At 50.2% G+C, this 24,266-nt stretch overlaps 1 protein-coding gene across 1 annotated transcript in view; it reads left to right on the forward strand.

The window, feature by feature from the left end:
- The window catches only part of CATSPERG (cation channel sperm associated auxiliary subunit gamma), a gene marked incomplete at its 3' end in the record, with an annotated part of 32,054 nt that extends 8,114 nt beyond the window's left edge, over nucleotides 1-23,940 (forward strand). Inside the window, exons 7-28 of the mRNA XM_079759775.1 lie at nucleotides 964-1,135; nucleotides 2,850-2,987; nucleotides 4,194-4,253; nucleotides 4,487-4,606; nucleotides 5,077-5,127; nucleotides 5,223-5,352; nucleotides 5,853-5,964; nucleotides 6,968-7,126; nucleotides 7,232-7,344; nucleotides 8,121-8,334; nucleotides 8,672-8,734; nucleotides 8,850-9,048; nucleotides 9,164-9,282; nucleotides 9,396-9,476; nucleotides 9,568-9,624; nucleotides 20,609-20,765; nucleotides 20,965-21,028; nucleotides 21,149-21,244; nucleotides 21,651-21,737; nucleotides 23,322-23,414; nucleotides 23,503-23,602; nucleotides 23,692-23,940. Of these exons, the coding sequence (XP_079615901.1) occupies nucleotides 964-1,135; nucleotides 2,850-2,987; nucleotides 4,194-4,253; nucleotides 4,487-4,606; nucleotides 5,077-5,127; nucleotides 5,223-5,352; nucleotides 5,853-5,964; nucleotides 6,968-7,126; nucleotides 7,232-7,344; nucleotides 8,121-8,334; nucleotides 8,672-8,734; nucleotides 8,850-9,048; nucleotides 9,164-9,282; nucleotides 9,396-9,476; nucleotides 9,568-9,624; nucleotides 20,609-20,765; nucleotides 20,965-21,028; nucleotides 21,149-21,244; nucleotides 21,651-21,737; nucleotides 23,322-23,414; nucleotides 23,503-23,602; nucleotides 23,692-23,940 (2,634 nt within the window). The remainder of the gene's footprint in view (nucleotides 1-963; nucleotides 1,136-2,849; nucleotides 2,988-4,193; nucleotides 4,254-4,486; nucleotides 4,607-5,076; nucleotides 5,128-5,222; nucleotides 5,353-5,852; nucleotides 5,965-6,967; nucleotides 7,127-7,231; nucleotides 7,345-8,120; nucleotides 8,335-8,671; nucleotides 8,735-8,849; nucleotides 9,049-9,163; nucleotides 9,283-9,395; nucleotides 9,477-9,567; nucleotides 9,625-20,608; nucleotides 20,766-20,964; nucleotides 21,029-21,148; nucleotides 21,245-21,650; nucleotides 21,738-23,321; nucleotides 23,415-23,502; nucleotides 23,603-23,691) is intronic.
- Between the last annotated feature and the right edge of the window lie 326 nt (nucleotides 23,941-24,266).

Here is a 24,266-nt window from a genome sequence, read left to right on the forward strand (position 1 = left end):
CCAGACATTGCTGTTTTCTCACTCCTGCTCCAAAGACACCCACAGGGGATATGTAGTTGATAGGGATTCTGCTGAAGAGATTTGGAGGGCAAAGAAGGAGGTTTATGTCACAGGGATGAAGAATTCAATTTTAACTCCAGACATCCTTATAATTGTACTAGAGCCCCGGTGCATGAAATTTGTGCACTGGGGGTGTGTGTCCCTCAGCCCAGTCTGTGCCCTCTCACAGTCTGGAACCCTTCAGGGTTGTCCAACTGCTGGCTTAGGCCCCCTCCCCAGGACCCCTCACTCGTTACCGCCTGCCTGCTCGCTGTTCCTTAGCGCTGCGGCCACCGGCCGGCCGCTGTGTTCGCGCAGCTTCTGACTGAGCAGTGCTCCCCCTGTAGGAGCATACTGACCACCAGGGGGCTTGAACATATAAACTGGGGAGGGGAACACAATTAGTCGATAACACAACATATTGCCAATCTAAAAGCTTGATTAAATTTAGATTCAATCTTATAGGCGAGAACCCTGCATTGCTGGTGCTTTCCCACTGTTGGTGATATTGCCAGTGTTAGTGATCAGTCAGTAAGTTCAGAAAGTGTCAGCCTGACAGTCAATTGTGTTCAAGTTAGAATAGGATTATTAAGTATGTGCCTTGGGCCAAGCATCGGATCTTTTGGGTCTACATGGGTACAACACTCAGGGGCCATTGAACACTCTGTACACTGTTTACATTTAGGGAACACACAGCTCCAGGCGCCTGCCTGGTCACCTCCTTCCTTTGTCCATGTTGAAGAAGTTTGGCCACTGAGGTGCTGCTGCAGAATGAGCAGGCAGCTGCATGTGTTCACCTGGAGCAGTTGTCAGAGCAGGACCCCCACCTCCCCCCGAAAGGCAGGACTCCCCTCCCCCCGCAAGGCAGGGTGTGGGGGCCGAGGCGAAGGCCGCCTGCTCACCACTGGCTGTACTCCTCTGCAGTTGAGCATTGACAGTTGCTGGGTAGGCTCCTTCTACTGCCCCCAGGGTAACTTCACCGCCACCATCTACGATGCCATCGCCACAGAGAGCACCCTCTTCATTCGGCAGAACCAGCTCGTCTACTATTTTACAGGCAGCTATACCATACTCCACGAGAGCAACCGTGGCAGCGGTGAGAGGGCTGGGACCGGGCCATGTGCCTAGGGGTCTGTGGCATCTTGGAGAAGGGAACTGCCAGTTGGAGCCCCAGGGGCCGCCTTAATGAACCCATCCACTGTGGCACCAGGGCGGGCGGGCGGGGGGGGGGGGGGGGGGCGGCTGGGATTGCCAATGGGGGAGGAGGGAGAGTTGGAGGGACTCTCCAAGGTCCTGAATCACCCTGCCCATCCTGGAGGGCATTTTCCCACTCTCTCGATGCTGGGGTGGGGCCTTCATCCAGACCTTCCCGGGAAGTGTGAGTCAGCTAGGGGAGGTTGAGAGTGAAAGAAGGGAGGAGAGAGAGAGAGAGAGGGAGGAGAGAGATTCTCTCACACACAGTGTCAGAAAGACAGGGAAAGACATACTGAGAAAGGCATACTAAGAGAGGAATTGGGTGTGGAGATGGGGAGAGGCATAGGGGTCAGAGAGAAAAACAGAGAGAGAAACAGAGACGGGCAAAGTCATGAAGGAGACTGATCAGAGAGAAAAAGGAAAGACTTTGACTCAGCCACATCCTTTAAATGGGAGGCGGGGGGGGGGGGACTTTTTCTGTCAAGGGCCATTTGGATATTTATAACATCAATATTTATGCCATACAAAATTATCAACTTCAAAATTAGCCTGCTGCCCTAGCTGGTTTGGCTCAGTGCATAGAGCATCAGCCTGCAGACTGAAGGGTTGCGGGTTCATTTCCAGTCAAGGGCACATGTGTGGGTTGCAGGCTCCATCTCCAGTAGGAGGCGTGCAGGAGGCAGCTAATTAATGATTCTCTATCATTATTGATGTCTCTCTCTCTCCCCCTTCCTCTCTGAAATCAATAAAAATATATTTTAAAACATATTTTTAAAAAATTAGCCTGCTATATTTGTTCAAACATTCAATTAGCTCACCCCTAATACTGTAGCAGGGCCAGACCAAATGATTTCAGAGGCCTGAGGGCTGGACATTCCCCACCCCTGTTTTAAATGGGAGCTCTCTTAGTTCTTCTAGGTTTCCCCCCAATTCAAATGAAAGATGTCATTTAGACTTAGGGTCACTTGGACTTACAGGGTCACAGGAACTTGGTGTCACCTATATTTCATTAGTTAATGCATGTTCTCAACAGCTCATTTTTCTTCCTTTCTTACTTAGGACACTTGGCCAGTAGGAAGAACCAAATTAAAATGGGCTCAAACCAAAAAAAAAAAGGGGGGGGGTGTGTTTTCTCAGCTTAGATAGCTAAGATACAAAACAAACCAGGAACATGTTGGTTTCAGGTATAGTTGGATCTAGGGACTCACTGTAGCTGTTAGACAGGCCCCTCTTGTGATGGCCATGGTGACTCCCAGCAACTGCAGACTTTTATACCCCCAGGAGCCCAGGAAAGAGCATCTCTTTGTTAGTGGTTGCAAACTCAGACTGTCTCTGATTTGCCCCGCTTGGTCACAGCCCAGCTCTGAACCAATGGCTCTGGCCAGGGGAATGCAAGGGTGGGGTCAAGCCCAATTGGAACCTCAGGGACAGAATGTGAGTCAGGAGGATTTTCTCAAAGGCAGCTGGAACCCTATGCTAAAACGTCCCTCAGTCACCACACTGAGCAGCTGCTCCAGGGGGAGAGGATGATAACAGGTTCATTAAGGCCAGGGAAATGTGGATGCAGGGCCCAGGTCCCAACGCCTGGGCCTGAGGCCCCATGCTGGCCACTGCAGAGAGCTGGGTTCGTGTACTGCCCAACGAGTGCATCAAGAAGCTGTGCCCCGTGCATTTTCATGGAAATGGCTCCGAGTACATCATGGCCCTCACCATTGGGAAGCACGAAGGTTATGTCCACTTTGGGACTATTACAGGTAAGGGCGGGGCCTCTGGCAGCCAAGAGACGCCTCCATTCCCTCTCACCTCCAAGAAGTCTGACCTTGGGCTCTAACCCCTCACTATGTATCTTCGGAAGGAGTCCAATGGCCTAGCCAGTTTGGCTCAGTGGATAGAGTGTCAGCCCGAGGACTGAGGGGTCTCTGGTTTGATTCCCAGTCAAGGGCATGCACCTCGGTTTCAGGCTCGATCCCTGGCCCCGGTATGGGCGTGTGTGGGAGTCTCTCTCATCGATGTTTCTCTCTTTGTCTCTCTTCCCCTCGCTTCCACTCTCTCTAAAAAATCAATGGGAAAATATCCTCTGGGGAGAATAAACAAAAACAAACAAACAAACAAAGGAGTCCCAGGCTGGAGGTTGGCCCTAGGACTTAGGCATTTGTAGGGATAGTGCCTGGGTTATAGTATGTATCTTGTATTGTTTGGTTTCAAAGGGCATAAGTTCAATTCAAAAATCACTTAGGCATAAAGAATCTGTGGACTTACAAGTGAAAAGACAAAGTGCCAACTTCAGGCAGGGCTGGATCCAGGGGCTCACAGGGTATATTGTCAAGACTCTGTCTCTTGGCAAGGTAGTATAGCATAGTGATTATGGCACAGGTCTAGAAACTGCTCTGACACTGCCAACCCACGTCACCTGTGACTTACCCTCTCTTTTTGGCCTCATTTAATCAGAAAAATTGGGCCAATAATACTACTAGTCCTTGCTTCACTGTGTTGATATAAAGATTAAATATATTGGCATCCATAAAGGTCTTAGAATTGTGCTGGGGACATGGTGAGTGCTGGGAAAGGGCTTACTATTATGAGCCCTGTAAGTTAGCTTCATCTTCAGGTGGATGATCCTCTTGTGGGGGTTAAGGAGGGCTCCCAGGAGCTTGAGGATCTTCTCCCACCAGCTTGAGTCACCCAGGAGAATGAGAGCAGCCTCTTCCTCATTAGCCCTCAGGGTGCACTCTGATTGGTCGATTCTTAGTCACCTGCCTGGACCTGAACCAATTACTGTGACCAGAGAGAGACATACTGATAGGCCAGGTGTGAGTGACTGAAAGGTCAGGGGGTGAGACCTGTCCCCTGAAATCCGTAGACTGGAGGAAGTGGGTGGGGCACCGGCATTCTACCGTGGAGGGATGCCTGTTGGGCTGAGAATGGGAAGGGCCTGAACGTGGAACTGCCCTGCTCCGCAGATGGCCTTGTTTCCTTCCAGAGGCTGCCCAGGCAGCAGTCGGTGTGCGAAAGTATACAAGGTACCCCTGTCCCAAGTGGGTCTGCAGTGGGTGGGGGTGGGGACCTAGGGTATGGGAGCGCAGGGAAGGGTGGGAGAGGTCGCGAGGAAGGAAAAGGAGGGGCAGTGGGCAGTGTCGTGGGAAGAGGTGGAGAGTTGCAGGGCTGAGATGGGGTGGCAGTCTCAGAGAGGGAGGAGGTGACGGAGAGGGGTGGGATCGGGCTGCTCTGGACCCCCCCCCCCCTTCCCTGCCAGTTGCCAACTGCTCCATAACCTGGGCTGTGTACACTGAGGGGAACTACAATCTGCTGCTGCTGGTGGAGATCGAAGACACTGCTGCCAGGAAGTATTTCCAGTTGGTCCGCTACGACCTGGGTAATTGGTGGGGGGCTTGGGTGCACAGCAGACCATGGGGGGGAGATGTTGCTCGTGTCCCTCCCAGGTAAGGGGTGGTGGCGGCGGACAGGCTTGGTGGGTTGGAGGAACGGAGAGGAAGCCAGTGTGACGTGACTGGAACAGAGCAGGTAAGGGAAAGGAGGGAGATGAAGACATGAGCAGAAGGGCCTGTGGCTCACAGTGAGGAGGTTTGGTTTTATTTCGCCTGAACTGAGAGTAGGCTGTGCGCTGCACTCCCCTGTCAAGGAGCTACAGGAGACACGTCCTGTGCCCTGGCTGGATGTGTCTTCTCAGAATTCATGTGAAGAAACAGGAAGGGCCGAGAGGCCCGGAGGGGAAGCCATGGCAGGGTTTTGGGGAGGAATTGGGAAGCTGGTGACTTGCCTAGTTTCAGGTTTTTTGAAAGCTCAAGGCCTCAGGAGATTTTGCCATGTTCTCTTCACCTGTAGTCAGTGATCTCCTGTCCGTTCTCTACACCATCCCGGAATTCATTCCTGAGGGTAGGAGGGGAAGGTGGAGGGGGCCTCAAAGGTGGGTGGGAGCCAGGAGGGATCCCGCCTCACTGCTGTGTCCACTCTGCCTCTGCCCCGGCCAGCTCGAGGCCTGGAGTTCCTGATGATCCTCGGGACAGAGACTTACACCAACTTCCCGATGGTGCCCAAGGGCATGTCCTACAACTCATTTAACAACATGCTGTTCATCTGGGGCAACTTCCTCCTGCAGAGGTAGGGGCAGAGTCTGCTACCGCAGCCCCACGAGGGTGGGGGTCCTTTCCAAAGTCACCGCGTTTTCAGTTTGCCCAAGTCCCGACGTTATGAGGACTGTGATGGGGAAAACATAGGCTGGGGTGGCGAGGGCTAGAATGGGGGGAACTAGGGGAGCCCTCATGTGAGGTCCCAACCTATGTGAGCAATAGAAAGCATTGTCTGGGGAAGGTTAGGGCACTTTTCGCCCCTCAGGAACCTAGGAGCCCCTGAGTCAACTCCGTGGGCGGTTGGCAACATGCCAGGTTGACGGAATCCTCCTGTTTACAGACGGACAGGTCCCCCAGAGGGTTTGGAATCAGGGGCAGAAGCTGAAATCCCAGGTTTCCTTTTCATGTTTTCTCAAAACCAGTGGAGAAGTGAGAAAACAGCTCTTGTGTTATGTTTAGCTTGGACTGGGGAAAACATATCTTCCAGGGGCCTTGCCTCAGGGCTCCCAGCTTCCATCTCTACCCCTGCAGCTATGACAGTGAAAACTTCATTTACCTGGCGGACTTCCCCAAGGAGCTGTCCATCAAGTACATGGTCAACTCATACCATGGAGAAATAGCTATTGTCACAGAGACCGAGGAGGTGGGCTGCCTGCTCCTCTCCCCACTTCCTCTCTGCCCACCCCAAAGCCCAGAGGTCTCCCTCCTCCCCCTGCCAGCGTAAAGGGGCCAAGGGGAAGGAACGCCCTCAGGGCAGTGGGGGAGGGCAGCAGAAGCTCCATTTACAGCTGAGAACCCTGGAGCTCAGAGAGGCTAAGTGTCTTCCCAAGTTCCTCAGCAGAGTGATAGAGCTGTGCTCAGAGTCATATGATCTGATTTCCAGAGGGTGCCCTCTCTTATTTCATCATGCGGGTGTTCCTTTCACAAGCACGCAGCACTTACTGGATGCCTGGCCCCGTGCTGGGGCACAGTGGCAACCGAGTCAGCCCTGGGCCTTGCCCTCACAGGGTGTCAGGCCAGTTGGGGAAGACAGAGTCGTCCCCAGACAGTGACAGTTGAGAGTGGTCAGGCTGCAGCAGGGGGAATCACCTATGGATATTCAGAGAAGGGGCCCGACCCAGCCTGGGTATGTGTGTGTGTCAAAAATGGCCTCACGGAAGAGGCCACATAGACGGGGGGCGGGGCGGGGGGGGGCATCCTGGAAGCTGAGGTTCAGGAGGAGGTGAGATCCAGAGTCAAATGTACTGGGGGCATGGGGGCTGGGCACCAGTGCAGAGATGGGAAATTAAGGCCAAGGCAAAATTGAGACCCTGGAGGGTGAGAAGAAAAAAAGGAAAGCTCAGCCCTAGGAACCCCATCCATTAGAGAGTATATGTATTAGGAAGGCTTAAGTTGCAAGTAATAGAAACGACAGCAGACAGAAACACCAAAGAAATCATGGTGCGTGGGAGCTGGAAGCCGAAATGGTGGGCTCTGGGAAGTAGAGAGGTGGCACTACAGAAAGAAGGGGTGTGAGCTCACCTGATCCCAGCTGGAGGTGAGCTCCCAAGCCTCACCCCTCAAGGAATGGGGCCATCACACTTGGCAGAGGAAGAGGGGGGTCAGAGTCCCCATGGCCCTCACACACACAGCTGTTGCCCCTCCAGATCTGGTACCTCCTGGAGGGCAGCTATCACGTGTACCAGTTGTTCCCATCCTTGGGCTGGGATGTGTACGTCAGACTCCAGGTGATGCAGCAGTCCTCTCTCTATGCCTCCAACGAGACCATGCTCACCCTCTTCTATGAAGACAGACGTCTGTACCAGGTGCCAGTCAGGGGCTATGGAGAGACGGGAGGTGGCGGGGGGGGGGGGGGGGTGAGCAGAAGGGCGGCTGACACTGGCTCATCTGGCCCTGCCTTCCCACTGCAGCTGGTGTACCTTGTAAACAACCAGCAGGGCCAGCTCATCAAGAGGCTCCTGCCTGTGGAGCAACTTCTGATGTACCAGCAGCTCAACAGCCACCACTCCTTGCAGCAGCAAAAGTGAGAAGACGCTGGATGCCGTAGTCAGAGAGCCCCACACGCTTCCCACACGAAGCTCCCCTTCACAGGGGCTGGAGGGAGACCAAACCATCCCCAGCTGACAACCTCGGTGCTCTGATGTGGGGGAGGTCAGGGTGAATGGAAGCTCAAAGAAGGGGTTTAACCCAGACAGGGAGGGAGGGAGGGAGGGAGGGAGCACCAGGGAGGGCTTCGAAGAGAAAGATGTGCACGGGCTGTGAGCTGTGCGGACGGATTGGCCAGATAATAAGATGGAGGACGATGCTGCAAACAGGGGGAATCCTATGCTCAAAGGGCCCTGAGAAGGAAAGGAGATTGGGTTGTTGAGAAGTGAGAGAAAGTGTGGAAAGACAGAGTGCCAGGTAGGGCAGACAAGGTGAGCCAGAGGTCACAGGGAGGAACTTCACCTTGAGGGCCCTGGAATGCTATGCTGGGACTAAGGGGAGGGACTGCCTGGCCCGGTTTTACTGAGTTTAATAATAACCCTCTGGTCACCTGCCGAGGAGCCGGGGGATAGTGTGTGTGTGTGGGGGGGGGGGGGGGTGCGTGGAGAAAGGGGGAGGTGGAAGGACTCTTAGGAAGAGGAGAGTCTAGGATGAGGTCCAAGACTCTGGTCTGAGGCTGAGAGGAAGAGCAGGACTGGATTGGATTTGGGGAGTCTGCAGCGCAGGGGTGGCAAACAGGCCTGTGCAGGCTCTTGGGGCGCGGGGCGCAGAAAAGTAAGCGGCCACCCCCCCTCCCCCACTACCACCGCGCAGGACTCACCGGAAGCTCTCCTTCATCAACCTGTGCCCCTTCACGGTGATGCGCCTGCGGGACCTGCCCGACCAGAAGATCTACACGCGCCGGGAGCGCTACCGGGCGCAGCCGCCGCGGGTGCTGGAGCCCACGGGCTTCCACACCGAGAACTCGCTCGCTGTCTACCAGGGCCTCGTCTACTACCTGCTCTGGCTGCACTCCAAGTACGACAAGGTGGGCGCCTGGGCAGGCTGTCCCCGCCAGGGCTCGGAGACGGAACGGCGGAGGCCCGGAAGGCGACGTCTGCGGAGCGGGAGGAGCGCCGCGGAGCGGGGAGCAGAGCGCAGCGGCCTCGTGTCTGAGGCTGAGCGGGGACCGGGGACCGGGGCGGGCGCTCGGGCCGGGCTCTCTCTGGGAGACGGCTTTCCGGCGCTAGCCCTGGGCTGGATGCAGGGCGGGCCAGGCTGTGAGCTTTTGCTTTGGGTTCGGGGCTGGGACCGAGGCTGGGGAAGGGGTGCGGGAATGTCGTCTGCCCGTGGACGCCCCCTCACGGTGCTGGCGGTCTCTGCAGCCTTACGCCGACCCGGTGCACGACTCCACCTGGCGTTGGTGGAAGGACAAGAAGCAGGACGAGGTGCGTGGCGGGAGTCGCGAGCCTGCGGGAGGGGCTCCCCCACCTCCCACTCCGCCCCACCCCGTCCGGCTGCGCGCTCAGGTGCCGCCTTCCCCGCCCGCCTCCCGCGCTGCAGGACTACTACTACTACCTGGCGAGCAACTGGAGGAGCGCGGGCAACGTGCACATCGACATGGCCAACTACAAGAAGATCTACGACGTCAAGGCCGAGTACCAGCTGCCCGAGCGCATCTTCCTGGATAAGGGCACCAGCTACAGCTTCTCCATCTTCCTGACCGCCCGCGGCCACTCCTTCAAGTCGGAGCTGGAGCCCGGTCTGTGGGCCGGGCCGAGCGGAGTCGGAGCGGTGGGGGCGGGCTGGCTGGGACCTGGGCACCATTCCGGGGCGGGCCTGGTTCTAGGCCTTAACCCCTTCTGTGCCCCGAGCAGGCAACATCTTCCAGCTGCTGAGCCAGGTGGACCTGGGCGTGGTGCTGGCCGACCCCAGCTGCATTGAGGCGGTGGTGAGGCAGAAGGTCCTTATTAACCGCAACTCGGTGCTTTTCTGGGTGAGGACGTGTAGGGACAGATGTACCCAGGCAGTAGCCTTGTTGGTGCCTTAAACCGCTCCTAGATCTTTGGGCATGCCGGTTGACCCCTTGGTTTTCGCCCCCACCCCCAGGTTATGCTCCGTGATAAAAGGGTTTGCTTTGACCAGGGCATTAGTGGCCATCACTTCATGAAGACGTCCATCCTGGTCAAGGTACGGTCCAAGTCTGGAGGAGGAGGGGAGCGGGATGAGGGGAAAGGCTGGTCCCGTGGGACCCACCCTCATCACCTGGTCCCACCCACAGGTGGTGGGGTCATCGGGGCAATGCTTCCAGAACACGATCCAGGGGCTCCGCATGCAAGTATTGAACCTCGGGGTGCTGGGCCCTGTGCTGGGCGGGGGGGGGGGGGGGGGGGGGGAAGGGTCGGGCAGCGCGGGAACAGGGCTGATTCTGTGCGCTCCACCGGGAGCCCCGCCCATCCACCCACTCCTTTCATCCATTTCTGTTTTCAGAAAGGGCTGCCCTTATAGTGATGTAGATTGCATCCAAGTTGGTGTGTTCCTTCTAATACTTTTCTGCTGGGGGAAGTAAAGTACCTGTGGCACGGGCTTCCTTTTCCAATTGGCACAAGGGCACCGTGTGGGCCAGCTTGGCCCTTTTCCCACATGCTGCTCTTCACGTGCCCGCTTACGTGTGCTTTGATCACTCTTTTGGTTCTCCACTTACGTGAACGTGCAATATCCCCTTTGCACAGAGGCAGAAACTGAGCCTCAAAGGGATGCAGACATGTGCTCAGAGTAACTCAGGGAGCTAACAAGTGGTAGAGGAGGGACGTGACCCAGAGGCATTACTGTCACCCACCTCCCTGCACACTAACCAGCGCTAGCCCTGGGGGACATCCCTCTCACAATCCTGGACCACTGGCTCCTCCCTCCTGACTTGATATGTCCGAGGGCAATAAAAAACGGTTGTAACAACCCCAACACCTTGGATTACATGAGACAATTCGAGTCCAGTGCAGGGTAGAGTGACTCACCTCAGTCTCCATAAGTGTTTCTTGCTATGCTTAGTGATATGCATTATTTATCATAACCTCAAAAGGTCAAAGTTAACATCCCCATTTTGACCTGGCAGATTCCTTCTGGGAATCTAATCTACAACACACTTACAGCGAAGGGTAGGAAACAACCTAAATGTCCATGAATATGGGAGTGGTTAAATAAATTATAGTACATTCATGCAATGAAAAACTATAAAAAAGAAAGAAAGATCTCCATATACTGGCATGGAATGGTCTCCAAAGTGTATTTTATTCTTAAGAGAAAAAAGCAGGGTACACAACAGTATATACAAAACATTAGCGTGAAATAGGTTCATTGAGAACATATACTCATGTTTGCTTTTATTTGCATGAAGAAACTTCAAGGAAACGGGCAAAAAATACTCAGGGTGGTTCTCTACTCTGGTGATAGAGGACAGGCAGGATAGTTAGAGGATGGAAATGAAAACTTTCACTGTGTGTGTCTATGTGTGTGTGTGTAACTACATATATTCATACTTGAGGCCCAGTGCACGAAATTCATGCATGGGGGGGGGCGGTCCCCTCAGCCCAGCCTGCACCCTCTCCAATCCAGGACCCCTTGGGGGACATCCCTCTCACAATCCTGGACCACTGGCTCCTAATCGCTCACCTGCCTGCCTGCCTGGTCGCCCTTAACTGCCCCCCCTGCCGGCCTGATAGTCCCTCACTGCCCCCTGCCAGCCTAATCGCCCCCAACTGCCCCCCCCCCTGCTGGCCTGGTTGCCCCCAACTGCAACCCCCTCCCCGCTGGCCTGGTTGCCCCTAACTGCCCCCCACCAGCCTGGTCACCTCTTACTGCCCTCCCTGCTGGCCTGATCACCCCCAACTGCCCCCCCCTGCCGGCCTGGTTGCCCCATGCAGCCTGCTGTTCAATCGTTTGGTTGTCCCTCACTAACCCCCTTGCCGGCCTGGTCGCCCCATGCAGCCTGCTGTTCAGTCATTTGGTCATCCCTCACTAACACCCCTGCTGACCTGGTCATAGGCAGCCATCTTGTGAGGGCATGAGGGTCAATTTGCATATTACATCTTTATTATATAGGATGTGACCATGTTATCCATCTAAAAATGGAGTTTAAAAAAAGCCAATGATTTGCCCTGGCCAGTGTGGCTAAGTTGGTTGGAGTGTCGTCCTATACACTAAAAGGTTCAGGGCACATCCCCAGGTTGTGGATTCGATCCCAGTCAAGGTGTGTGTGTGAGGCAACCGATCAATGTTTCTCACATTGATGTTTCTCTCTCTCTCTCTCCCTTTCTCTAAAAATCAATTTTTTAAAAAAGCAAATGACTTTTAAAAAGATAGGGAAACAGAGATGCTAAAGGTAGTCTGAGCTTCTCTGTCTTTGTATTCTCGGGCTGTGGCCTTTCCGGTTTCTAGCCCCTCTCTCTCCCTACCCCCACATTACCAGATCCAGAGGCATGTGTATTTAGAAGGCCTGGAGCCTCTCTCTTGCTCCCCATTCTGGAAGAAAAATGGAAACTGGAACTCATTGATGAACAGTGGGTTTTCAATTTGTAAATATCTTGGGTGAAGGAAGGAAGAAATGAATTTACACATAGTAGGTGCTCAATCAAATTTGGTTAGATGAATAACGGCTTGGAGGGTCTTTTAGCAGGCCAGATCCAAACATGGTCCTCCTTGGGGGATGGACCAGGAATAGACTTCACTCTCTGTATCCAAAGCTTACTCATTCATTCAACCAATATTTATTGAGTGCCTACTTCATTCCAGCATTGTTTTAGGGGCTAGAGGTATAGCAGTGAACAAACCAAACAATTTCTGCCCTTGTGAAGCTGATGTTCCAATGGGGGAAGTGTATTCATTCCCAGGTCTGCCATAACAAATTACCACAAACTGGGAAGTTTATTCTCTCCCAGTTATGGAGGACAGAAGTCTAAAATCAGGGTTGGTCCTTATGCAGGTTCTGAGGGGGGATCTGTTCCAGGCCTCTCTTCTGGGTTCTGATGATTATTGACAATCGTTGAAATTGCTGGGGTTATAGATGCATCACTGAAATCTCTGCCTTCATCTTCACAAGGCCTTTTCCCTGTAAGTCAGTGTCCAAGTTTCCCTCATGTTATAAGGACACACCAGTCATTGGATTAGGGCCCAGCCTAATCCAGTATAATTTCGTCTTAACTTTTTTTTTATTGATTTCATAGAGGAAGGGAGAGGGAGAGAGAGATAGAAACATCAATGATGAGAGAGAATAATTGATTGAATGCCTCCTGAATGCCCCCCCCCCCCACAATTGGGGATCAAGGATCAAGCCCGTAACCTGGGCATGTGCCCTTGACTGGAATCAAACCTGGGACCCTTCAGTCCATAGGCTGACACTATATCCACTGAGCCAAACCAGCTAGGGCTGACTTCATCTTAACTTGATTACATCTATAAAGACCCTATTTCAAATTAGGTCACATTAGCAGTTACCAGGGATTTAGGACTTCAACATATCTTTGGGATGCACAGTTCATCCATAACAGAGTCAGACAATAGGATAAATAAAAGATATTGTGGGAATTAAAAATGGCAGTGTAGTAAGTGGATGCTGTATGGACATGCTCCCAGAAACAAACTGGAATTACAACAAAAATACAGAAAAACTTCCTGAATAATCAATGGAAGACTTGCTGGAGAGAAACCTGATAACTGAGGATGGAAAGTGGTGACCGCATAGAGACTGGTAGGAAGGGCAGAGGCAGGAAAGGGCTGGCCGGGCTCCCACAGACAGCAACTGAAGTTCTGGAGAGAGATTTCAGCTGTGAGGGGTTGCCATTGAGAACCCTGGGGTATAACCCCCAAGCTGGGCCCCTCAGAAGAGAGCACCAGAACTGAGAAAGGTGCCCAAATAAAATCTGGCTGTGAAAAGCACAAGGGTTGCTGTCTGCCTGGGAGAGATGTCTGGAAATGTAGGCACCCTCTTAAAGGGCCAATGCACAAAATTCCCTGTGCAGCCACTCACCTTGTGTTCCAGTAAGGGAGAGCAGAGTGGATTGGAGTTGTGAGAGCAGAAGCCAGGAAAGGGAACTCTCAGGTTAGAGCTTGGTAAGCAGACATCTTGGTTTGCTGTGCTGAGTCATTCCCTCATGCTGTGGAGGTCATCTTTCTCATGCAGATAATTGCTACACAGGCAGCCTTGCCTGGTGGGGAAGACAGCTGACCCACCCTATTGGAAAACACCTTGCCTCACTGTGTGGAGTTTCTGATACCCATTAAGAGACTGAGAATAATAGCCTCTAGGCAGAAGCAATTGCCCCACACTGTTGGGAAAAAAAAAACCTCTCACTACAGCTGAAGACAATGGCCTGAGGGCAATTCAAGACAGAATCCCCCGAGTCTGTAGGCAGGGGTAATCTCTGGAGGATTTAAGTCTCTGCCTGATCTAATTAGTCAGAAATAGCATTTGACACTGTCCTGCACCAGAGATTGAGAATTGTAGCAGATCTACCTAATACACAGTCACAAACCCAAATAGGAAGCCAAAATTAGGAGACAACAAAACAACCCACAAATGAAAGAACTAAAGAATTCTCCAGAAGAAGAGATAAGTAAAATGGAGATAAGAAATTTATCTGATATACAGTTCAGAAAAATTATGGTAAAGATGCTCAACAGCATGAGAAAGATATAGTAACTATGGAAACAAATAAAGCATGACAGTACAAATAAAGAACACATTGGAAGAAATACACAGCAGATTAGGGGGAGCTGAAGATATAATCAGTGAATTAGAAGACAGGGTTGAAAAAAATAAGAGAACCAAAAAACAAAACAAAACAAAATTAAAAAACAGAAGGACAGCTTAAGGGAACTGTGGGACAACGTGAAATGTAACAATATTAGAATAGCAGGTGTGCCAGAAGAGGCAGAAAGGGAAAAAGGGATAGAGAATGTGTTTGAATGTAATGGCAGAAAACTTCCTAACATGGTAAAGGAAAAAGTCACATAAGTCCAGGAGGCACAGAGAGTCTCAAGCAAGAAAAACCCAAACAGGCCCATGCCCAGACACATCATAATTAAAATGCCAAACATGAAACAAAAAGAGAGAATCTTAAAGGTGGCAAGAGAAAAGCAAACTGTTACCTACAAAGGAGCTCCCATAAGGCTGACCCTGATTTCTCATCAGAAACTATATAGGCCAGAAGGAAATGGCATGATGTACTCAAGGTATGGAAAGCAAGGATCTGAGACCAAGATTACTATATCCAGCAAGGCTATCATTCAAAATAGATGGTGAAATAAAGAGCTTCCCAGACAAAAAAAAAAAAAAAGGCTTACAGAGTTTATCACCACCAACACAGCCCTACAAGAAATGCTAAAGGAACTGCTGTAATGAAAAGAAGAGATAGAAAGAAAAACCTAGGCATACAAAGTTAAAATGGTAATAAATAAGTACCTATCAATAATAACCCTAAATGAAAATGAATTAAATGCTCCAATCAAAATGTATAGAGTAGCTGAATGGATACAAAAACATGACCCAACTATATGCTATCTACAAGAGACCTATCTTAGAACAAAAGACACACACAGGATGAGAGTGTAAGGATGAAAAACAGTTTTCCAAGGAAATGGAAAAGAAAAAAAAAAAAACACCAAAAACCTGGAGTAGCAATACTCATATCCAACAAAATAGATTTCAAAATGAAGGCCATCACAAGAGACAACAAAGGTCACTATATAATACTAAAGGGATCAGTCCAATAAGGGGATATAACCCTGGTAAACATATATGCACCCAATTTAGGAGCACCTAAATATATTTTTAAAAACCTTCTAAAGGACTTTAACAGAGAGATAGATAACAATATAGTCATAGTAGGGGAATTTAACACCCTGATGACTTCACTGGACAGATCTTCCAGACAAAAACTTAACAAGGAAACAGAGACTCTAAAGGACACAGTGGATCAACTGGACTTAATTGACATTTATACAACATTTCACCTCAAAGCTGCAGAATATGCATTCTTCCCAAGTGCACATGGATCATTCACAAAGATAGACCACATGTTAGGACATAAAACAAGTCTACAAATTCAAGAAAATTGAAATCATATCAAGCATCTTCTCAGATCACAGTGGAATGAAATTAGAAATCAACTACAGTAAAAACACCCAAAAAACATTCAAACAAATGGAGGCTAAATAGCATGTTACTAAACAATGAATGGGTTACCAACAAGATCAAGAAAGAAAACAAAAATTTCCTGGAAACAAATGAAAATGAACACACAACAACCCAAAATCTCTGGAACCTGAGAGGGAAGGTCATAGTACTACAGGCATACCTCAAAAACACACACACACACACACACACACAAAAAAAAAACAAAAAACAACAAGAGCCGAAACCGGTTTGGCTCAGTGGATAGAGTGCCGGCCTGTGGACTGAAGGGTCCCAGGTTCAATTCCAGTCAGGGGCACGTACCTTGGTTGCAGGCACAGCCCCAGTGGGAGGTGTGCAGGAGGCAGCTGATCGATGTTTCTCTCTCATCGATGTTTCTAACTCTCTATCTCTCTCCCTTCCTCTTTGTAACAAAAAACAAAAACAAAAAAACAAAAAGCAAAACAAAACAAGAAAAATCAACAATAAGCTATTTAACTCTACAACAGTGATGGGCAACCTTTTGAGCTTGGTTTGTCAAACTTCGCCAAAAAACTGAGCATAACTCGGGTAGTGTGTCACTTTGAGGAAAAAACTAACTCCAAGACTCTAGTCACAAATGTTTCATCCTCAGCAGCAGCAAATGTTTCATCCTTGGCATGCGGCCGTGTGTCATCAGAAATGGCTATGCATGTCAGTGCTGACACGCGTGTCATAGGTTCGCCATCACTGCTCTACAACTTAAAGAACTAGAAAGAGAACAACAAGAAAAGCCCAAAGTAGAAGGAAGGAAATAATAAAGATTAGAGTAGAAGTAAATGACATAGAGACCATATATATATATATATATATATATATATATATATATATATATATCCTATTTAATAAAAGAGAAACATGCAAATTGACCGTACCTCCGCTACGCCCACCAGCCAATCAGAGTGAGTATGCAAATTAACCCAACAAATATGGCGGGCAGCCACAGAGCTGGAGCGAGCAGGAGGCTTGGGTTGCCCCTGGCGATGAAGGAAGCTAAGCTTCCCACCTGCCCTGGCTGGCCCTGGCCTCCACTCAAGGCTATAAAGTTTCAATTATAGAAGATAAATAAATCCCAGATACTTGTTTCCAGCCAGCCCTGGCCTCCACTCAAGGAGGTGCTGAAAAAAAAGAAAAAAAGGAGAGGCTGGGAGCTTGGGTCACCAGGGGGCATGGCCAGCCTGCAAACAGCCATCAGCCCCTCACCCAGGCTGGCCACACCCCCATGAGGTGAGGGTCCCCACTGGGGGGGCTTGGCCAGCCTGCAAACAGCGATCAGCCCCTCACCCAGGCTGGCCAGGCACCCCAGCGGGGACCCTCACCCTGAAGGGGGTGTGGCCAGCCTGAAAACGTCCCTCAGCCCCTCACTCAGGCTGGCCATGCCCCCCCAGCGGGGACCCTCACCCCGTAGGGGCGTGGCTGGCCTGCAAACCACCACAGGCCCCTTGCCCAGGCCACCCCATGCCCCAAGGGAACCCCACCCTGATCCGGGACACCCGGAATCAAAAAAGACCCTGAATAGCTGCAGCAATATTGAGAAAGAAGAACAAAGTTGGAAGAATCACAATACCAGATTTCGAGGTATTACTACAAAGCCACAGTATTCAAAACAGCCTGGTACTGGCACAAGAACAGGCATATAGACCAATCGAACAGAACAGAGAACCCAGAAATTGACCCAAGCCATTATGCTCAATTAGTATTTGGCAAAGGAGGCAAGAACATACCATGGAGTCAAGAGAGTCTCTTTAATAAATGGTGTTGGGAAAATTGGACAGATACATGCAAAAAATTAAACTGGACCAACTTACACCATACACAAGAATAAACTCAAAATGGATAAAAGACTTAAATGTAAGTTGGGAAACCATAAAAATTCTACAAGAAACCATAGGCAGCAAAATCACAGATATCTCTTGTAGCAATATGTTTACAGATACAACTCATAGGGCAAAGGAAACTAAGGAGAAAATAAACAAATGGGACTACATAAAAATAAAAAGCCTCTGCACAGCAAAAGAAACATCAACAAAATGAAAGGGAGCCCACTATATGGGAGAATATATTTGGCAATGAAATATCTGATAAAGGGCTAATGTCCAAGATATATAAGGAATTCATACAACTTAATAAAAGGAAGACAAATAATCTGATTAAAAAATGGGCAAAGGACCTAGATAGACACTTCTCCAAAGAGACATTTGAAAAAATGCTCAAAGTCACTGATCATCAGAGAGATGCAAATCAAAAACGACAATGAGGTACCATCTCACACCTGTCAGGTTGGCTACCATCGACAAATCAACAAATGACAAATGCTGGCGAGGATGTGGAGAAAAGGGAATCCTAGTACATTGCTGGTGGGAATGCAGACTGGTGCAGCCATTATGGAAAACAGTATGGAGTTTCCTCAAAAAAATTTAATATGGAATTCCACTTCTAGGAATATATCCTTAGAAACCCAAAACACCAATCAGAAAGAATGTTTGCAGCTCTATGTTCATAGCAGCACAATTTGCAATAACTAAGCTCTGGAAACAGCCCTAGTGCCCATCAGTAGATGAGTGGATAAAATAGCTGTGGTACACTTATACCATGGAATATTATGCAGTAGTGAAAAAAGAGAATCTCTTACCCTTTGAGATAGTATGGAGGGACCTGGAGAGTATCATGCTAAGTGAAATAAGTCAGTGAGAGAAAGACAAGTATCACATGATCTCACTCATATGTGGAATTTAAGTAACAAAATGAACTGATGAATGGATTGGACCCAGAGACATGGAAGCATGGAACAGAGTGTGGAATCTCGGAGGGAAAGCGGGGAGGGTGGGTGGAAGGTAATCAATCCCAGACCTTGTATGCATATATGCATGGCCTATGAACACAGACATGAAGGCCTGGGGCAGGGGGCAGGGATGTGCAGGAGGGGGACAAAAGGGGAAAAGAGGGACATATGTAATACTTTCAACAATAAAGAATTATTTTTTTTAAATATATTTCTTATTGATTTCAGAGAGGAAAGGAGATAGAGAGATAGAAACATCAATGATGAGAGAGTATCATTGATTGGCTGCCTCCTGCACTGGGGAGGACCGTGCCCACAATCTGGACATATGCCCTTGGCTGGAATCAAACCTAGGACCCTTTAGTCCGCAGGCCGACGCTCTATCCACTGAGCTAAACCAGTTAGGGCGAGAATTATTTTTTAAAAAAGACATTGTGTGTTAAGAGGTGATGAGTGCTGGGAGGGAAAAGGCAGGCAAGGTGCATGGGGTAGGTCAGCCTTTGCTATAGGATGGCTCAGGGAAGACCTGGCCGTGGAGCAAACATCTGAGCAAAAACTGGAAGGAGGGGAGGAAGTGAGTCATGTTTTATGTGCCAGAAAGGCATGCCAGTGGGAGGGAATGGATGGTAAAAAGGCCTGAAAGGGAGAGTACGTTTCATGTGTTAGACTAAAGGAACGTGGAGGGGCAAGTGTGATTGGATCAGGGTGAGCAAAGAGGAAAGTGGTGAGAAATGAGGTCAAAGTGGTGATGGGGCAGATCATGTGACATCTAATGGGGAGGGCTCTACGTAGAGGAGTGACTCGCGTGTTCACAGGGTCCCTCTGACTGTATGTGGGAGACATATGGGCAGTGTTGGGGGGAGGAGGGACCAGGGAGGGAACAAAGTTAGGAAAGCAAGTGTGGGGCAAAGGAGCTGAAAGGTGCGGGGAGAGAATGGCTCTATTTTGAAGTCAAGCGACATAGGCTATCTGAATGGACTGGATATGGGGGTGAGAGAGAGAAAGGTTTCCGGGGTGAGACCAAGGCTTTTAGCCTGCACATGGAGGGATGAGGTACCATTAGTTGAGATGGGTTGTGGATATATATTGAATTGAAGATGCCCATTAGACTCCCAGTGAGCGAGTGGCTGATAGGTGTAGTCTTTGGCCCAAGTCCAGCATGAGAAGTGCTTAAACTGTGACTGCTAACTCCTCTCCACAGTCACTGTCAAGCCCAGTTTCTGGATACCCATGTCCCTTTGACAATTGGGTGAAACCCTTGGGACTTACCCCTGAAATGGGCCAGGGGTCATTCATTCCGAAGACAATGTCACACGGATTTCCTCACCCCTGACCCACCTGGCTGCACTTTCCTCCTATACCCCATGCTCCGCCAGGTCAATTGTTTGAGAATTCAGGCCCAACTTCAACCCTATAAAGTCTGACTAGGTGTTAGCTGCTCCATAGGTGTAGGCTTTATTTTTTTATATGTGTTTTCCTGAAGGCAGCTGGAAACTACATGGCCCAGTTTGGGTTCCAGCTCTACCACTTAACTGCTGTGTGGCTTTGGATAGTTAATAAGTTGCTTGACTTTTCTGTGCCTCACTTTTGCCATCTCTAAAATGTACTATAGCCCATTCGGCATGGCTCAGTGGTTGAACATGGACCTATGAATCAGGCAGGAGGTCACAATTCAATTCCCAGTCAAGGCACATGCCCAGGTTGGGGGCTCGATTCCCAGTGTGGGGCATGCAGGAGGCAGCTAATCAGTGATTCTCTCCCATCATTGATGTTTCTTTTTTTTTTTTAAATATATTTTATTGATTTTTTACAGAGAGGAAGAGAAAGGGATAGAGAGTTAGAAACATCAATGAGAGAGAAACATCGATCAGCTGCCTCTTGCACACCCCCTACTGGGGATGTGCCCGCAACCAAGGTACATGCCCTTGACCGGAATCGAACCTGGGACCCTTGAGTCCGCAGGCCGACGCTCTATCCACTGAGCCAAACCGGTTTCGGCGCATCATTGATGTTTCTATCTCTCTCCCTCTCCCTTCCTCTCTGAAATCAATCAAAATATATTTTAAAAAAATAAATAAAATGTATGATATCCTCAACCTTGCAAGGCTGTTTGGAGAATCAAATTTGAATATGTAAAGTGCTTAGAACACCAGTGCTTTGCACACAGTAAAAGCTATATAAGTATTTGCAGTTATTGGAGTATTGGTTTAAGGAAAATAGTAATCGGATTGCCCCCTGGTGAGGGTGAGCCCGGCAGGTAGTGATGGTGTGTGTGGGAGGAGAGGTGTCCTCCCCTTCCCACTTCCCAAGCGCGGCTTTTCTCCTCCCACTCAGGGGAACTTGGTGGTGCCAGTGCTTATAGGCTGTCCACCGGGAAAGCGCCTGGCCTTCGACGTCACCTACACCCTGGAGTACAACCGCCTACAGAACAGACACTATTTTGACTGCGTTCACATAGACCCCGAGATGCCCTGCTTTCTCTTCCGTGACAGTGCGTGTCCAGTCTCCTCCTCTGCATAGTTCACTGTCCTCTGTCCCCACCACTTCGCCCTCCCTGCCCCCTTATACCTTCCACCCACTCTCTGCTCTTCCCCTTGGTCCTCTCTCTCTTTTCTCCCCTCATCATCCTCCACTTCTCGAGCCAAGCTAATTTCTCCTCCTCCTGGCCTCAACCCCCTCCAACCCCACAGTCTTCCACCCCTTCTTCTTGATCCAAGATTTGGTGACCGGAGAGTCTGGCAGTTTTCAGGGCAGGTAACGGCATATCCAAGCCAGGGCTGATGGGAGGGGGTAAGTGGTAAAGTTGGGGTTGTAGATTATGATGCAGGACTCAGGAAACTGAGGCCAGTTGGTGTGCACCTCTGCTCCCGGCAGCTATGTACTGAAGGTGGTGGGCGGCGGGCCCACCATGGACACCGTCAAGGAATACAGTGAGGAGGAGATTTACCGCTTCAACAGCCCCCTGGACAAGTAATCCTTGTGGGACCTAGGGCCCCCCCCCCATAATTGGGCCTTCCTTTCCCAGCAGAACCCTCAGGCTTCCCAGCCACAGACCTCACCCTTGCTCTTGCTGCAAGCCTCACCCACCTTGGTATCTCAGGCCCCTGTCCACAGCAAGGCTCCTGAGGTCCCACAAACTCTTGCTCCTTCCACAGTGTGAGGCCCCGTGCCCTTCTCACCAAAGGTTCCAACCTCTACCCCAACCCCAACCCACCCCCGCCCCCTAAAGGCTTCAACCTCGACCCCCCCCACCACCACCACCACATTGCTCACATTGCTGGCCTCCCTCTGCGACGGCAGCCCAGGCCAGCCCCCACCCCGCCCCTCCCACTGAGGTTCCATGGTCCTCTACTGAGGTTACGGCGGTCCTCCACAGCACCTACAGCCTCATCTGGACCACCGATAACTCAACGGCCACCAGCGACTTGGCTTTCAACATCATGTCCCAGAGCACGGGCATTGAGTGAGTGCATATCCTGGCTGCCAGCCCTTTACCCCCCACATGCCCATCACCTATCAGCCGATCCGTCCCTCTGCTTCTGGGAGACAAGCCGCACTGACGGCCTTTGTGTTCCTCAAATGGGGCCGGTCTTTACGGAAGCTGGACCCTCCGTCTGCAGTGCTAGTCCCTCTTCCTTCTTCCTCAGGCCTTAGTTCAGATGGTGCTTCACCTAGGAGGATTTTCCTGACAGTTCTAGATGGGACAGTTGGTTTCCATCCTTCTGTGCTACCCCGTTCCAGCCTTGACCCTCTGCCTATGTTTCCCATCCCAGCCCTGTCTCCTATGGGGTCTGTCTCCTATATAGGCCCAGATTCAAATAAACTCAACATAGTATCTGTGGAACGAGACAATGAACAAGGTTAATTAATTCATGGTAGGCATTATTGACGTTTGAGTAGAGGTCTTAGTGATGAATTAAACAATGGAGGAGTAGGTTAGTGTATAGGAGCTCAATTACTTTTTTGTTGTTGTGTTGTTAATCCTCACTCAAGGATATTTTTTTTCCCCATTGATTTTTAGAGAGAGTGAAAGGGAGGGGGAGAGGCAGAGAGAGAGAAAGACATTGATGTGAAAGAGACATATTGATTGGTTGCCTCCCACACATGCCCAGACCAGGGCCAGGGATAGAGCCTACAACCAAAGTACATAAGTACATGCCCTCGACAGGAATGGAACCCAAGACCCTTCGATCCATGGGCTGATGCTCTAACCGCTGAGCAAAACCAGCTATGGCTCAATTACTATTTTTTATTCAATGAAGGGAAGAAAATGATGCCATAAGCAAATGACAGAAGTGAGTGGATGAACAAAGTAACCAACTTGCACCTAGTCAGCATTCAACCTATGATTGTTGAATAAAGGAATAAAGGAAAGAGTACATGAATAAAGATGTGACTTTGTACCTAATAGTTGCTGCAAGCCTCACCCACCTTGGTATCTCAGGCCCCTGTCCACAGCAAGGCTCCTGAGGTCCCACAAACTGTAGGATCAAGCTGTATTTGTAGGATGAAGGAATGAAGGTAGTAAGGGATAAGTGAGGAGTTGGTACATCAAAGGTGTACAATCCATAATCTAGACCAGGGGTGGGGAACCTTTTTTCTGCCAAGAGCCATTTGGATATTTATAACATCATTCTCAGGCCATACAACATTATCAACTTAAAAACTAGCCTGCTACATTTGGTCAAAAATTTAACTCACCCCTAATGCCTTGGCCGGGCCAGATCAAATGATTTCACGGGCCTTATACAGCCCTTGGGCTGGACATTCCCCACTCCTGATCTAGATGAATGCATAGTAATAGAGGAATTGACAGATGGACATGGAAAGGCAGGAGGAAATGAATGAGTAAACAAATGGCCTATCACTTCCTAGGCGTTCAGCCAGCCTTATTGGGTGAATGAATGAAGGAACGAATTAGGTATGAAGTTATAAGATTGTACCTAATTGGTGCTCACTTAAAGTTTTTGGGGTAGAGGGAGAAATCAAGGGTGGGCACTTGCTATGCATGATTTGCAGCACAAATGCCTGAACATGGGCCCCCCAGGTGGCTGTGTCTGGAGAACTCTCCATGCCATGACACCGTTCCCCATAGCATCTTCGCCCCCGAATACTTCTTCAAGGTGTTGGTGAGCAATAGGTAAGCCAGGCATGTGGCCCAGGTGGGATCAGGGGCTTCCTGTGGGGTGCCTGACTCCTCCCCAATCCTTAACCCCTTCCCCCACCAGAGGTGTGGACAAGAGCACATACTGTGACTACCAGCTCATCTTCCTGCTGCATCTACATGGGCTTCCACTCAATGCCAAGCGAGCCCTCTTCATCCTCATGGTGAGTGGCTGGCTGCTCAGGAGCTGCCCTGCAAGTTGGACGGGGTCCCCCCAGGCTGCCCATCCACACCTGTTGTGTGGTGCGTGCAGGTGTCAACCAGTGTGTTTCTTGGCCTGGTGATCCTCTACATCATCTGCTGCCTCTTGCTGCCCCTTATGTTGAAGATCTGCAACACCCTCCGCTGGAAGATCAACAGCATCATCACATCAGATTCCTACTATACCTACAGCTCCTCTTCTATAGGCTTCAACAGGACATCTAGTGTTGTCTCCAAAGTCGGCTCCAAGGTGGCAGTGAACAAGGCTGAACCTGAGGAAGCTGTGAAGTCACCGACCTAGGCTGCTTACCTGCCCCATCCACTCTCATTCCTTCCTTCCTGGGCCATCTTTGAAATGCAACCTGTCACCACCCCAAACCTGTCTCTCTGTTTTGCTTGAATTTTCATTTGTCTTTCAGACCACATAGCCACATAGGTCATTAAAATACTGAAGTCCTTCTGTGCCAGCTGGTAAAATAGCAGCTTCTCTATGTGCCTGCCAACTCAGCCCCTCCCCAGGGTGCCCATGACCTCTCTACAGTCCAGCAGGGTCCTCCATGACCCAGGCCCATTGCTCTGGCCTAAAGTTTGTTCTGATTGTCCAGTGCCCAGGTTTAGTACCAGCCT

Source organism: Cnephaeus nilssonii (genome assembly GCF_951640355.1).
Source record: "Cnephaeus nilssonii genome assembly, chromosome: 20".
In the NCBI taxonomy this organism is placed as follows: Eukaryota; Metazoa; Chordata; class Mammalia; order Chiroptera; family Vespertilionidae; genus Cnephaeus; species Cnephaeus nilssonii.